This window comes from Grampus griseus (genome assembly GCF_964374135.1).
Source record: "Grampus griseus genome assembly, chromosome: 10".
NCBI lineage: Eukaryota > Metazoa > Chordata > Mammalia > Artiodactyla > Delphinidae > Grampus > Grampus griseus.
Window position 1 is genome coordinate 87,036,712 of NC_139004.1, and position 14,964 is coordinate 87,051,675.

The window sequence follows — 14,964 nt, forward strand, 5'->3', positions numbered from 1 at the left end:
GATTTTGGGGGGGAGGACAGCTCCCCATCCAGAAAGCCCAAATCAGGCTTGTTTTTGAAAAAGATGAAAAAGGTACTGAATTGAAATATAAATGACACCCAAATTTCCCTAACTTGCCTATTACGGTAAATAAGACCCAGACAAACCCTTCCAGAGACTTAGAAAAGCTTTAGTATAATTGATGATTAGACCTCCAGCTACAGGGTAGAATCATACCAAAGGTCCTGTAGCCAAACACTCATACTTGCACGTTGAACCCTTTAAAATGTTTTAAAAAGCTCTTTTTAGACACTGAAATGAAAATTAACTCAGCTTTCTTCTTGAAAATTAGATTTTTGAAAGCTCTTTTTCTTTATTTTTAGACTCTTCCAGATTTTTCACCCTGTACGTAGACATGTATTGATTTCATTTGTTGTTATACTTTAAGAGTCAGAAAAATGAAAATGTCACACACAGATTTAGACACACAAAGAGGGAAGGAGCAGAGAGGAAAGAAAAAAGATGGGCCTTATTCAGAGCAGTTTAGAGATGCTGTGTGTCGTCGTCCCCCACCCCGCAGGAGAGACTGGAGTCCTGAGAGCATCTGTGAAAACTACAAGGCCTGGTTCCAGGGCAGGGACCCTGCCAGGAGCTGAGCTGACGCGGGGAGGAGAGGGGCACTGAGATGGGGCTCCGGGATGGTGCCAGCCGGAGCCTCGAACCCAGCCTGCCTGCCAGGGCACTCTGACTACTCCCACTAACCCAGTCCTCCAAAAAGAAAATGGAGAGGCCCAGGGTTATCAGGAGTTAAGTGGAGAAGTAGGTCATGAGAATATGAACTTCTAAGCATGGTCCGAAGACTGCCATGAGTGAGCTGCTATTTTCTTTCTTTTTTCCCCCTTTTCTTTCTCTTTCTTTTTAAGCAGTTGTGATTAAAAATTCAACTGGCCATAAACGGCTCACTCTGGTCCAACTCAGAAATATCAGCACACTGCCTCCTCCCCCCACAACCCCGAGTTAATGAAGGTTAGGCTTGGCGGTGATAAGAGATTTCATAGAAGCTCCTCGGAACCATAAAAGGCAGTAGTTAGAGGTAATGATAAACTAATTCTGAATACACGGGGCAGCAGACGCTCAGGCCCAGGTTAATGATTAACGTGCTGGACTCTGGCCAGTTAAGAAGTTGTTTAACCAGCGCCCCTGAGAAGCAAACCTGTTAACATTCGCATGTCCATAACGATGGCCACTGTTTTTCCCCTCCACCTACACAGAACTGAACTGCAAGGAAGTTTTCACCTTTCCCTCATCAGACCACAACATTTAGCATCCAGATCCTGAGCTAAGGCCCAAGAACGAGGCACCTGCAATCTTCTGGGATCCCTGAACGTTGATTGAAACAATGAACCAAAGAAATATGGGTCTCCCTCTAAAAGAAAATATTCTGACCCACCGTTGAATGGTAACTGCTAAGAGAGCTTAGGCTGTAGTTCTTCAAACGAACTAATTTTTAATTACTCTTGAAAATAGACACCCACAAAATTTAGGCATGTTGATGAGATTATACTTAAAATAAAGGATGGAAAAGACGAATCCCATTAGTTTCTGTATCAACGCTTCCGTGACCTTCTTGTTGAGATCTTCACAGAAAGGCCAACCCCTACTGAAGGGTCAGACAGCCTTTGTCAAACACGAGGGAACCGGAACCGTTTAGGGACATTTAACCTAATTTTAGGAACAAGACATCTGAAGAGGGTGATTAGAAATGCAAATGAAAAATCACCTTTGATTGAGGATAAGCAGGACAAAGGATTCTTAGAAGCCTCCGTGCTGTCTTCTGGGGTAGGCAATGCTGCTTTGATCATGTTGAAAGGCAGATTTAAAAAAGACTGAAAAGCTGGGTCTCCAGGGTAGGAGGTCTGGGGTCTGTTTATCCTACTTAGTTCAAGTTGGAATTAATGCATTGAAAGGTGTGGGATGACCCTAAACTACTCTTCCTCGGGGCAGGCCTTAGCCAAGTGGTTGATTTAGGCAAATAGAGTATAATGAGTGTCTGTGTACGTGTGTAACAATGAAATAGTGGTCCCGTGAAGATTTTGGTTGAAAGAAGATATGACAAAAGGGGGGAGCCTGGAAGGCTGGAGTGGCAGGGGAGAAGGTGGGGTGGTACCTAGGAGTTTACTTAGGTCTCTTTATCCGGGCAAATTCTCTGGTTTTGATTTGGGCTGTGAGGGCCATGAATACACAAATACACTTGCACCCCTCCACTTCCAGTAAGTCTCTGACGCAAGAAATTTCCACCAACAGGTATGGAACTTGCCTATTTTGCACTTCACATCAGGTAACTAGCCAACCATTCTGAGTTCTGAGGCTCTGCTGGTTCTGCCACCCAATTAACGAACGGTCCGAATCCCAGGCCATGACCTATCTGACCTAGTGTACGCAGAACTGCACAAACTCGTGAGTTAAGGTCGTAGAGCTGTGGTTCAACGGTGATGACAGGTACCAACAACGGCTTGTCACGTGCTCCCAAGTGCAGATTTTCACCTACATCATCCCACTTAACGCTTAGCAGCTCTGTAAGCCAGGTATCCTTCACAAACCCATTTTACAGATAAGGAAACGAGCTCTGCTAGATGACAAAGGGAGAAAGCAGTGGAAGCCGATTTACATCTGGTGTGAACAGACTGTAAAGTGAAATCCCCTCATATGTTTCCCAACATGAAAAATCAACCCCTCAAAAAAGAGTTTACCCTTACATGCTCATTAGCAGTCTGGCACAGAGGGGCTCCAAACATACAACAGTTTAGGTGTTCTTTTCTGACCAGATAATCTAGTGAGCCTCCCTTTCCACCAAAAATCAGCCCTGCATACAGCCTAGAACCAAATGTGCTTTCCTCTCACCCCAGGAAAGTTCCTATAAGGAAATGACCTCACCCATACATTCTGTTTCCAATGTAACTCCACCCAAGACTTTTAAAAAAGATGGATTTCCATAGAAAAGCAGAGCCCAGGATCTATCCAGATCACAGTCAACTTTGGAAAACAGCTCTCAGCCCCCAAATAGATAACCCTGTATTTCTCCCTCCCCAAAGAATAGCTCTGGACAATTGTATTGCATAGATTAGATCAAGACTTAGAGCTAAATGGGGTTATAACTGCTAGAACCATCCTCAAATGCATTTCAATCAAATTTTAAATTTTTTCAATAAACAGACTGCACTGGGGAACACTTCTTTCCCCACAAAGTATAAAATGTAAAAAGGAAAAACAAAAGCTTATCCACACCCCTAAAACAGCAGTCCCAAAACTTTAACCACTGGCAACAACTTCCTGGGTATAAGCATATACGTACAAACAGCCGGACCTCCACATCCACTGGCGTCACAACCGCAGATTCTACCAGTCGTGGATTTTCTACCATGAAATTTTTATCTGTGGACACAAAGGGACGACTGGATTTACTGTACCAGGCCACCTACAGAAGGGACTTGAGTATCTGTGGATTTTGGTATCCAAGGGTGGCGGTGTGTGTGGGGGGGGTGTTCCTGGAACCAATCCCCTTGGGGATACCCAGGGATGACTCTAGCAGTATATAGGTATCATTTTAAGAAATCATTTACACAGGTACTTGCTGTTTCAAATGATAATGAAGCTCAAAAATCTGTCCAACTGAGCACTTTCAGATCTATTTCATTCTATTTTTAATAGTGATTGTCATTAATTTAACATTCAGCTTGTTTCTAATTTGGGAGGAACAGCTATTTTGTTGTGGTGTTGGTTTTCCATTGCATAATGTTACAAATAGCATCACTGCCTGTGTGTGTGTGTGTGTGTGTGTGTGTGTGTGTGTGTGTGTCTTTTGTATGCGTGCGCAAGCACAAATCCTGGCGTACTCTTTTGTGACTTTATCCACAGTGTAGATGCCTTATAATGGAATTTATGAGCCAGTCAGAATGCACATTTTAATAGATATTGACAAAAGCTGCACCAATTTACACTCCCACCAACAGTTTATGAGGGTGCTTATGTCAACACACTCGTCAATGTTGCACATTATTGGACAGTTGCATCTTTGCCAACATCATCTCGTTTTGCATTTTCTTGATTATGAATGAAGTTGAGCACCTTTTCATACATGTACTGAAGGTACTACTGGCTCACTTTTCTATTGAATAGTTTTTCTTTTTCCTACCGACATGTAGGAGCACATGAGGAAAGCAGGAAATCAGCCCTTTGTCTGCTCTTGCCAGATTATTTTTTATTCTATTTCTGCCACCATATGTCAGTTCTAAGTTTTATACAAATTATCCATCTTCTTCTTTATGGCTTCTGGGTAGACCGGGTAAAAAAAACAGATTTCGATTCAAACCTATAAATAGGTACCCATGAAAAATGTAAAACCAAGCCTGGCCAAAATTACCCTAGAGTTCTGACATTTACAACAAACACTCCAGAAAGGGATCTACACTTGTTACAGTACAAAGAGTTCTGGACACCTGCCCAAACCTTCCGGAGCACAGCACTAAAAAATCCATGTATGGTCTTGAGCTACTGCTGGTTCTGTTCGTTTGCCTATAGACTTTGAGGATTCTTTCAGGCCAAGGCAAACAAGAGAAAGCTGAGTTCGAGTTGCTGAGCGGAGCTGTTGCCACGACCGTGCTGGAGTTCAGGGGGATCTTCCATTAACCCTGGTTCCTCCAATCCCACCCCCATGGAAAAAATACAAAGGACTTATTTAATATTTGGCGAGAGTATTCATGGGCTACCACAAAGGAGGTGTGGAAGCAGTCCAGATATCTGAGCAGAGGGGTGTGTGTGTGTGTGTGTGTGTGTGTGTGTGTGCGCGTGTGTGTGTGTGTGTGTGTGTGTGTGTGTGTGTCCATCCTACGTAGAGGGAGAGAAATCATGGATGCAGTGGAAAGACCAGGGTTTAAGTTCTGTAACCTCTGTATACTAGCTCTGTGACTTTGGGTAACTTAGGTTACCTCTCTGAGTCTCAATTTCCTTGTCTAGTAAATGAGGATAATTCTACTATCTTTCAGGATTATGAAAGTAATAATAAGACCAGATAGCTGGGTCTAACTGCTAAGTGCTTGGGCTATGGTAAGTACTAAAAAAAAGTTACTCGTTACTATTATGTAAAATAATTCACCTGTGACTAACTTTTGGGAAAGGTATAATACAATTTCAAACTAATGGCAGTTTCTTTTAAATGTATAATCCTGGTATACCAAGGATTTTTCCAAATAAGTCTTCTTCCTACATGAAAAGAACTCTCAACTGGACCATGGCATAACATGCTATTCCTACAAGCACCTAAAATTTAGTTATAGAAAAACAGGTATTAGATAAACAGGCAGAAACCCCCAAACTTAACATCACAGCTAGGTATAGGTCCAAAAGGATGCTGAGAGACCCTTTAAAAGGTTGGAGGCTGGACCACTGAGGTGTATACAAGAGGATACTTCCGAAACGACAGAGAGGAAACAGGATATTTGTAGCATCTGTAGCCATGGCAATCAAAATCCTCAGTATGCCACAACTGAATAATTTAATTGAATCCGTATCTGTAATTTACACAACTGCTTTGAAAACTGGCTTTGTATTTCCCCAGCAAGATGATGTAAAGCTTCTGCAATGCACTTTGCTAAAACTTTCCGTGGACCAAATTACCTGCCAGCATCAAAATGATAAATGGGTTAAGACAAAAGCAGCTGACCTCACAGACACGACCGAAATAAGTTTCTTTGATGTGGGATACCATAGAGATAGAGCAACTGTAAGAGGGAGCTTTTCAGGTCAAAGCAGCAGAAGATGAAAACAGCATAGTGGATCCTCAAAATATTAAAAACAGAATTGCCGTATGATCTGGCAATCCCACTTCTGGCTAGATACCCAAAAGAATTGAAAGCAGAGTCTTGAAAAGATGTTAGTAGATCCATGTTATAGGAGCATTATTCACAATAGCCAAAAGGTGGAAGCAAACCAAGTGTCCACTGGTGGGTGAATGGATAAACAAAATGTGGTATATGCGTACAATGGAATATGATTCAGCCTTCAAAAAGAAGGAAATTGGGACCTGTCCTACAGCATGGATGAAGCTTGAGGACATTATGCTAAGTGAAATGGGCCAGTCCGAAAAGGACAAACACTTTAGGATTCTACTTCTGTAAGGTGCCCAAAGTAGTCAAATTCACAGAGACAGAAAGTAGAATGGTGGCTGCCCGGGGCTGGGGAGCAGGGAGATTGGGAGTAGGGTTGCCATCTGGGATGACGAAAATGTTCTGGAGATGGACACCGGTGATAGTTGTACAACAATGTGAAATGTACTTAATGCCACTGAATTGCACACTTCAACATGGTTAAGATGGAACATGTTATGCTATGTATATTTTAAGACAATTAAAAAAAAAAGAGTGGGCTTCCCTGGTGGCGCAGTGGTTGAGAATCCGCCTGCCAATGCAGGGGACGCGGGTTCGTGCCCCGGTCCGGGAGGATCCCACATGCCGCGGAGCGGCTGGGCCCGTTGAGACACGGCCGCTGAGCCTGCGCGTCTGGAGCCTGTGCTCCGCAACGGGAGAGGCCACAACAGTGAGAGGCCCGCGTACCACAAAAACAAAAAAAAAAAGAGTGAGGTATACCTCTGTAGTGAGGTTCCCAGCAGGAAAAGGATGCCACACTTAAGACAAATCAAGTTGACTTGCAAAGTAGGTATCGGAGGACCTCAAAGACCAAGAACAGTGACTAGGACCAAAGGAGAGCACGTCCTACGCAACGTTCCTTGAGAGACGCGGGGTGCTTCCCTCCACAGCTGTAGCCAGCCTGACATAACCTCGCAGTGGGAGGCTGAGGAATGAGTCCCCAACCCCATTTTCCTTCCTCACTCTGATACCCTGCAGACCTCCCCATGGCCAAACCCACCTAGGAGCCAGGAAGCACTGGAACTGCTGAGAGGGTTCCCTGAGCATAGAGCAGGGGGGCGGAAAGAAGGGATGATAAGAAACAGCTGGGGCAGAGAAGAGGGGCAGTCCAAGGGGCTTTAGACTAATCTGTAATGTTTCCAAAATTCTCAACAAGAATGTGGTCCTGTGCTGCTTGTACAGTTCGATATTAATATGAAAATAGGTAAACATCATCATTTAATTTGATTTTATAAAATGGAGATCCCTCTAGCTCTTACGAAACTGAATTAGGTAGCCCCCGCCCAGGCATGTCCTAGGAGCCCTAAGTGAGCAGTGTTACAATAGAAGACGTTTCACATTATGTCAAGCTATATCTGTATCAGTGGTTCCCCGAGTGTGGTCCCAGGACCAGCAACATCACATCACCTGGGAACGTGAAAGAAATAGACTTTCAGGCCTGACCCCAGGCCTACGGAATCAGAAACTCTGGGGCTGGGTCTCAGGGAGAGAGTTGTATGGGATACGGTAGGGCTGGAGTTCAAGGACAGATGCTGCCGGAGCCTGTGAGCCAGAGCTGCCATGTACAGGAGTACAGGCTGTACACTGTACAACTGAAGGAGATGCTATTCACGCAGCTAGGATGAGAAGAATGGTGCCTCCTAGGGTTGTGCAATGCAAAACCTGCATACTATACCCGGCAGTCCTTAAAACAGTGGGAAACTCACAGAAGGATTTTAACAGAGGGAAGACACGATCAGATTTGTCTGTGAAAAGGTACTGCTGGCACTGGACTTATCTAGGAGAGAGGCAAGGAGGACCTACATCCAGCCACTCTGTCCCATGTATATCCTTGGGGTTGTTTATGAGCTGCATTAAGAGTGAACTAAAGTAAAGACATCTTAAATGGAATTCAAGTTGTCTTTATAGCCAAACCTCAAAATCAGACTACAAGATACTTGGGTCTAGATAAGCAGAGGGACAGGCGAAAGACAAAGGAAGACTTCAGGTTAATTTAGCACAGAGAGAGACACAAACACGGAGAGAGAGCAGGGAGGGGTGGGGAGAGAGGGAGGAAGAGAGAGAGAAACCGAGGGGTGAGAGATAGGAGAGAGTTGAGGGGGGAGAGGCGGACAGAGGGAGAGGGAAAGAGAGGGAGAAGGAGGGAGGGAGGGAGGGAGGAAGAGAGAGAGAGACACGGAGAGAGAGAGACACGGAGAGAGAGAGACACGGAGAGAGAAAAAGAAATGGAGGCAGAGAAGAGGCAAGCCGGTCTTGGTGAGGAAGACATGAGCTACTGGGCAGGCAGTTTGAAGAAGCCTGAAGCCAGAAGCCAGGGTGCAGGTCTAGCTGGGGATACTGATCTGAAAGCCGTGAGCACTTGGATAGTAGTGAAATTACAAGCACAGAGAAGATGACTTGGAGGGAGTATGTAAACACTGGAAAATCTCTGCTGGGGACCGAGCCCTGGAGAACCTCTACCTTTAAGCAGAACAGGCTGGTGAAGGTGTGTGTTGCACCTAGCTTGGAAGCTAGGGGACTGGAAAAAGCCAGCAGGGACACAACCAAAGAACCCTTGGTAGGGCTTCCCTGGTGGCGCAGTAGTAGAGAGTCCGCCTGCCGATGCAGGGGACACGGGTTCGTGCCCCGGTCCGGGAAGATCCCACATGCCACGGAGCGGCTGGGCCCGTGAGCCATGGCCGCTGAGCCTGCGCGTCCGGAGCCTGTGCTCCGCAACGGGAGAGGCTACAACACTGAGAGGCCTGCGTTCCGCAAAAAAAAAAAAAAAAAAAAAAAAAAAAGAACCGTTGGTAGGGAAGAGTCAAGAACTTAATTCTAGAGAGACAAGTCAGCAAGAAGACAAAGGAGACAAGCACGGGGCAGCGTTGCCCATGGACTTTGTCTCCCGGGAGCATCCTTCTGTGGTCAGTGTGCCTGCAACCCCATCAAGCCCCCTCACCCCTGCTCAGCCTCAAGGAAGACTTCACGCTTCTGGACCTCAGGCACAGCCGCCCCCATTCCCCATTATATTTCTCATTTCTGAGGAGCTAGAATCAGCTGAAGGAAGATTCGCCGAGCTTCAGAGCATCACAGTGTGCATCTAGGAGAGGTGGGCTGGCAGCTGGGACGGGATTAAAAAGTCGTTGGGTTTGCTCACTGCTCTGCGGTCTCTGAATGGTCTCTAGCACGGCAGTGTGGAATCAGGAACTCCGTCGCATGACCTAAAAGCACGTGTGTCTCTCCGAAAAGACTTTGCACCTCCTACAAGACACTGAGGGGGGATGTAGGGCAGTTCTAGAGGGTCTGGGCCTCTAGGAAGCCTACCATTCACCAGGAGCTTGCTGGAATCAATGATCACATGCAAATCTGCTTTAGGTCTGAAGTATTTTTGATATTGCGTGGCCACTGTTCATGCAAAAGTTTCTACCACTTCCACCCTGCTACCTCACCCCTTCTCTCCAACTAGACTGTAAACTCCTTGGAAACAAAGATCACCTTACTCATCTCTGTATCCTTACTGCCCAAGGCGTAGCTGCCATGCAGCAGTCGACCCTCAAAAACATTTGTTAAATAAATGTGACGGGAAGAATGATTTGTACAAGGGTTGGTCGAATGTATACCTCTTCATTTATCTGAGGTTCTAAGACTTAAGTGTGTAAAGTAGGGTTGACAAACTCAGCCTGTAAGCCAGCTCTGGCCCATGTGCAGTTTTTATAAAGCTTTCAAGCTTTTAAATGATTGGAAAAAAATATTTTGTGTGTGATGTATGAAATTATACGAAATAATTGAAATTTCTGTGTCCATCAATAAAATTTAATTGGAACAAAATATTTTGTGTGTGATGTATGAAATTATATGAAATTGAAATTTCTGTGTCCATCAATAAAATTTTATTGGAACCACAGCCATACCCATTTGGTAACGTCAACGGCTGCTTTGGGGCTATTTCAGTATTGTTGGGTAGTTGCTACAGAAATGGCACGGCCCCAAAAGCCTACAATATTTATTCCCTGGCCCTTTATTGGAAAAATGTGCTGACCCCTGATATCCAGCAACACTAAATGAGGAGATAAACATAGTATAGTCATCAGAATATGAACTTCCTGACAAGTAGACTTCCTTTCACTTTGAGACTTTCCAGTCACTGGCATGAAAACAAAAGACATTTGAACATGAGGCATGAAGAGCAAAACATCTTAGTAGTGCAGGGCAGCAGGCTCTGGACTCAGAAGGGCATGCGTTTAATCAGTATGCTATAGTAATGTTTAACAGGTTACTTACTTTCTAAACCTCAGCCTCCTCAGCAGTAAAACAGACACAAAGATAAGACCTCTTCTCAGGTCGTTGTTCGAACAATCAAATAACGCAGTGTATCTTTACCTGTTAACCTGGTATCTAACATCTAGTAAACATTTGATAAAAGAACTATAATACTTTTCCTCATTGTCTTTGGAGGAATGTTTCACTTTGTGGAAAATGTGCTCTTTGATATGTGTCTCTGACATGAATTATTCATATCAGACTGCAGTTTTTATATTTAAGGATCATAATATGAATTGCTACTCTAGGACCTAGCTGCTAACGATGAATTCACTCAGACCTCAAACCTGTCTATGTGAAAACTGAGATTCTTGTGATAGAGCAAGAAATCTCTTGCTATTGGCTATTGTGATAGCCAATGAAATACGACAAGAAAAAAGCAATAAAAGGCAAGAGATATTTGAGAGAGAGAATGAATTCTCATTATTTAGACATGACACGATAGACTTCAACCAAAAAAAAACCATAGAATAAACCTTAAAACTGTTTCAGTAGTTATGAATTACAAAAGCTATATGTATGTGTGCATATATATGGACACATATGTATGCATAAAGATATGCATATATACACATATATATACACATGCACAAATATAAAATATCAAACAGCAAATGAAATGCATAGTGATTCTCTGCAGAAAAACACAATGTTCTACTGACACGTACAAAAGAATGTTATGAAAGAATATGAATTGTAACACTTTAAATCAGTGAAAAATAAGACCACAGAAAGAGAACACTTGGTTAAAGGTCCAAAGAGAAATCTGGTGGCGTAACGACAGGGATGGAAGGGCTTAAAACAAACCTCAATCTCAGGATTACACAGCGGGACAACACAGCCCTCCCATTGCTCAGATGTTGGCCGGCGCTTTCTTGAAGCTGCTTTCATTTAGGAGTGAGCAAATGCAACTGGCAGAAAGGAAGTAGGAGGCTTTTCAAAAAGCAGCAGGAAATGAACAAGTAAGGAACACATTCACTGAGATCCTGGCAAAGGATCCAACGTGTTCTGTAAAAGGAGTTTGGAGCCTGTGAGTCGATTCATTGGACTTAAAACCCAGGACGGGATAGTTTCAGTATTGTGGACTATATCTTTCGGGCAGATACCAGAGGGCACGCTTACCCTTCACTGGAACCTTTCTGTTCACCAGACACTTTTTTTTTTTTTTTTTTTTTTGCGGTACGCGAGCCTCTCACTGTGGTGGCCTCTCCCGTTGCGGAGCACAGGCTCCGGACGCGCAGGCTCAGCGACCATGGCTCACAGGCCCAGCCGCTCCACGGCATGTGGGATCTTCCCGGACCGGGGCACGAACCCGTGTCCCCTGCATCGGCAGGCGGACTCTCAACCACTGCGCCGCCAGGGAAGCCCTACCAGACACTTTTATTCTGGGAGGCTGGGAAACATTTTTGGACTAGAAGGACTGATTTTTAGTTTAATATAAAATACTGCAAAAAGAAGACAGGGCTAGATACCACCATCCCTTCTTATAGTCAAGGATGCAAATGTATCAAAATTTTTAGCGACTAGAAAACAGAGAAGGTGGGAGACTGAAAAAAAAAAGGACATTTAAGTAAAAGTAGAAGTATGTACATATTTTTCCTTCTTATAATACAGAACTCCTTTCTCCTACAGATCTTCAAAATCCGTCTTTAAAAAAAGGCTTAAAAACTTCAGTGATGCGTATTACTGCCAGTAGCCTAAAAGAAATCACATGGAGATTTCAAGTTTTCTCTGATTAACAAATTAGCCTCTCTAAACACACCAAGTTCTGAAAAAGCCATGACCTCCGAAAGTAGGCTGTGACCTCCATGGGCCCCTCGTCACAGGCTGCCAGTGCTGGCTGCACTGTGGTCAGGTGTGCCCTTGGGGATCAGAAAACCTCTTTATTAAAAACGAAAGAGAACTTGGTCTTCTCTTGTTGCTTTGATGTGAGATCAGCAATTTCTAATAAAAGGGATTTTTTTTTTCCTGAACAGGGCTACAGAACCAAAATCTGAATTTAGAAGGGTATGTTTTCACTGGCAAGCTCTAGTTTAATTAAGTTCAATTTATAAAGGAATAGCAAAGGTTAGCGACACTGTTACCCAGGCATGCAAATTCAAAGTGAACATAATCCTAGTTTACATTTTGGGAAAATAGCCAGTGTGTCTGGGGAGGTGAAATGTACCAGAGAGGGACAAAAGATATGTGATTTCAATAATGTTTTTTAAAGAAATGTTGCCTCCTGGGGCAGATTCGAAGGGTATGGGTAGGCACGAAAGGTTTCTTCGTGAAACCTTTTTGGTGGTCTGCGTGACGTTGCTCCGTTAAAAGCAGAACAGATAAATTAGCATTCATTAATTTTATGCATAGCATATTCCAGCATTTATAATTGCGATTCTCTTTTGAGGGCTTCCTTGCTCAGAGTTATGACTCTGTTAAATCTTTTTTTTTTTTTTAAGAAAAAGAATGTATATAAAGGCAGAGGAACATCATGTTTTATGAACACATGTCAGGTTCTAAGAAACCAAGCCCCATAAAAGACCACTAAGGAAATATTTGGAAGCAGAACTTCAAAACTTCTCCTTCCTTCTGTTTTCCCACATTTGGGAGTGGGGAGGCGTGGTGCAATGTGGTCAGTTATAGGCATTCATGAAAAGGCTGAATCGCTTTCATGTTTATACAATTGAACATATGTAATAAAACAGAGAAAACACTAAAGCCACAGAGGCAGCTGCAGAATCTTTACTCAACTGATTGTGAAGAGATTTCAAGCTCAAAGTAGTCTTTACCAATAACCTTGGTCACTCACTTTGAGCAGCTACTCTGAGTCCCTCGTATCCAGATTTTTCCCACCTCTAGACTTCAGCGTGATGTCCCGCCCCCATTGAAGCCCTCTGCTCCCCACTTGTCACTTGGCTAACTGCAATTTATTTCTAGATCTCAGCTTAAACATCACCCCCTCTGAGAGGCCCTCCCAGATTCGCCCCTCTCACTTGGGTCATCCTGTTTATTTCCTTCATAGCGCTTAGTGCAGCATGATGTCATTATGTTTGCTTATTTTCATCCTTTCTCTACTGGACTGAGCTTCCTGAGGGCAGAGACCCTCTATGCCAGTAGAGCACAGACATCATAATGTCATGGTTAAAAGGCAGGTTTTAGATGTGGACTGTTGGGTTCCAATCCCAACCCCACCACGCACTAGCTGTGTGACCTCAGCAAGTTACTTAACCTCTCTGGGCAATGATTTCTTCCTCTTACGTGGAGGTGGGGTTAAGAATACCTACTGCATGTTTTCCATGGTTAAAATCCAATGTGATGATGCAAGTAAAGCACCTAAATGACCCCTGGCACATAATAAGCACTTCATAAATGAGCACTATTATTATTTGCCACTGTATACCTAGTGCCAAGTACAGCTCTCATGCTGAAAGGTGCAGCGTAAATACCTACTAAACTGATACACTTTAATATAATTATATCAGAGTATTCTCACAACAATCCATGAAGTATTTCTACATCCACTTCACAAATAAGGGACTACAAAGATTAGCAATGCCTTTCTCAAAGTCTCACAGCACTCTGGAAACTTCTATCTCCTGAGCCCCAGCCCCACCAGCATAAATTGAGGACATTATCTCTACTGTGTTTCTCCTGAGAGGGTTTCACATCCACCTGTAGTGGCCAGGGGTGGTCAGAAACAAAGTACGTACACAATAAACCTAGTAAGAACCAATCTATACTCATGAAACAATGTTTATTTGATTACAAAAATGGTGTGATGTGGATGCTCTCCTGTCCGGTCCTACAAACCCTTTGAGCCTCAGTTTTTACCTTCTGTGAAATGGGAATAATAAAGATGAAAGGAGATAATATATGGAGAAGCCCTTGCATAGGGTCTGGCATTAATCAGGAGCTCAAAGTGAGCAAAGTAGGACCTGCTACTCACTTCCTTCTCCCTCCCAGAGGATGTGAACCAGGAAATGATTTTTAAGGCCGTAAGTTACACTTTATCCTAGATCTCATTAATTCAATGTTGAAAAACCATCAGGAATAGCTATTGTGCTTTCAAAGAACAGGCCGGCTAGAATGCTGAGGTCCTTGCACTTGCAATAGATACTATATGAGGTTGGGCTATTCTTCCTAAGAGTTTCTAAGCTCTCTTAACATATAATAAGAAGAATCAAAAATCCCAAATCTGGGGCATAAAAAAAAAATCATACATTCTGAGATATCCTTAGAATTCTCTGACTCATGAATTAAGTTGTTTCAGGAAAAGTGGCTGTCTTCCTTTGATCTATTTAAAGAATCTGCCCACTCCTAATATTAGAAGGTTTTTTTTGTTTGTTTTTTTTTTTTTACCAGAACTCTAGTTAATGGGGACTCAGCACTGGTACAAGAAAGACAAGGAGGTTCCTAAATAATCATGGTTCATGTCACGTCCCAGACCACACAAAAAGACCACTTGACCTAAAAACCCAATGACGGAAATAAACCCCCCGTTTACCCGGGTTGGGCAAAATACAAACAACAGACAACTCTTCTCCCATGATGAGCGGAGGGTTCAGGCTCCATTCATGAGCCATCCTTGCAGGCAGTGTCCACAGGCTTAGGTCTGCACACAACTGACCTGGACAAATCACTCATGCTGACTCAGAGCTTTGAAGGTCAAGGTCAAAGGGCAGTGGGCTCTGGGGTCAAGGGCCACCCACCACACACTAAAGAGGCTGCGGGCAAGACCACTCATTACTGCTGTGGTTGGTTGCCTTGGATCCCTCCTGGCCTA

General features: G+C 43.7%; 1 protein-coding gene across 2 annotated transcripts in view; it reads right to left on the reverse strand.

Moving 5' to 3' along the window:
* The window catches only part of PDZRN3 (PDZ domain containing ring finger 3), a gene marked incomplete at its 5' end in the record, with an annotated part of 246,703 nt that overhangs the window by 136,205 nt on the left and 95,534 nt on the right, over positions 1 to 14,964 (reverse strand). Inside the window, one exon of one of the 2 annotated variants that reach the window (XM_082663477.1) lies at positions 3,332 to 3,454. The exons of the other annotated variant lie outside the window; for it this stretch is intronic. Within the exon in view, the coding sequence (XP_082519603.1) occupies positions 3,332 to 3,400 (69 nt within the window). Of the gene's footprint in view, positions 1 to 3,331; positions 3,455 to 14,964 lie in introns of those variants that run through there. 2 annotated transcript variants of the gene reach the window in all.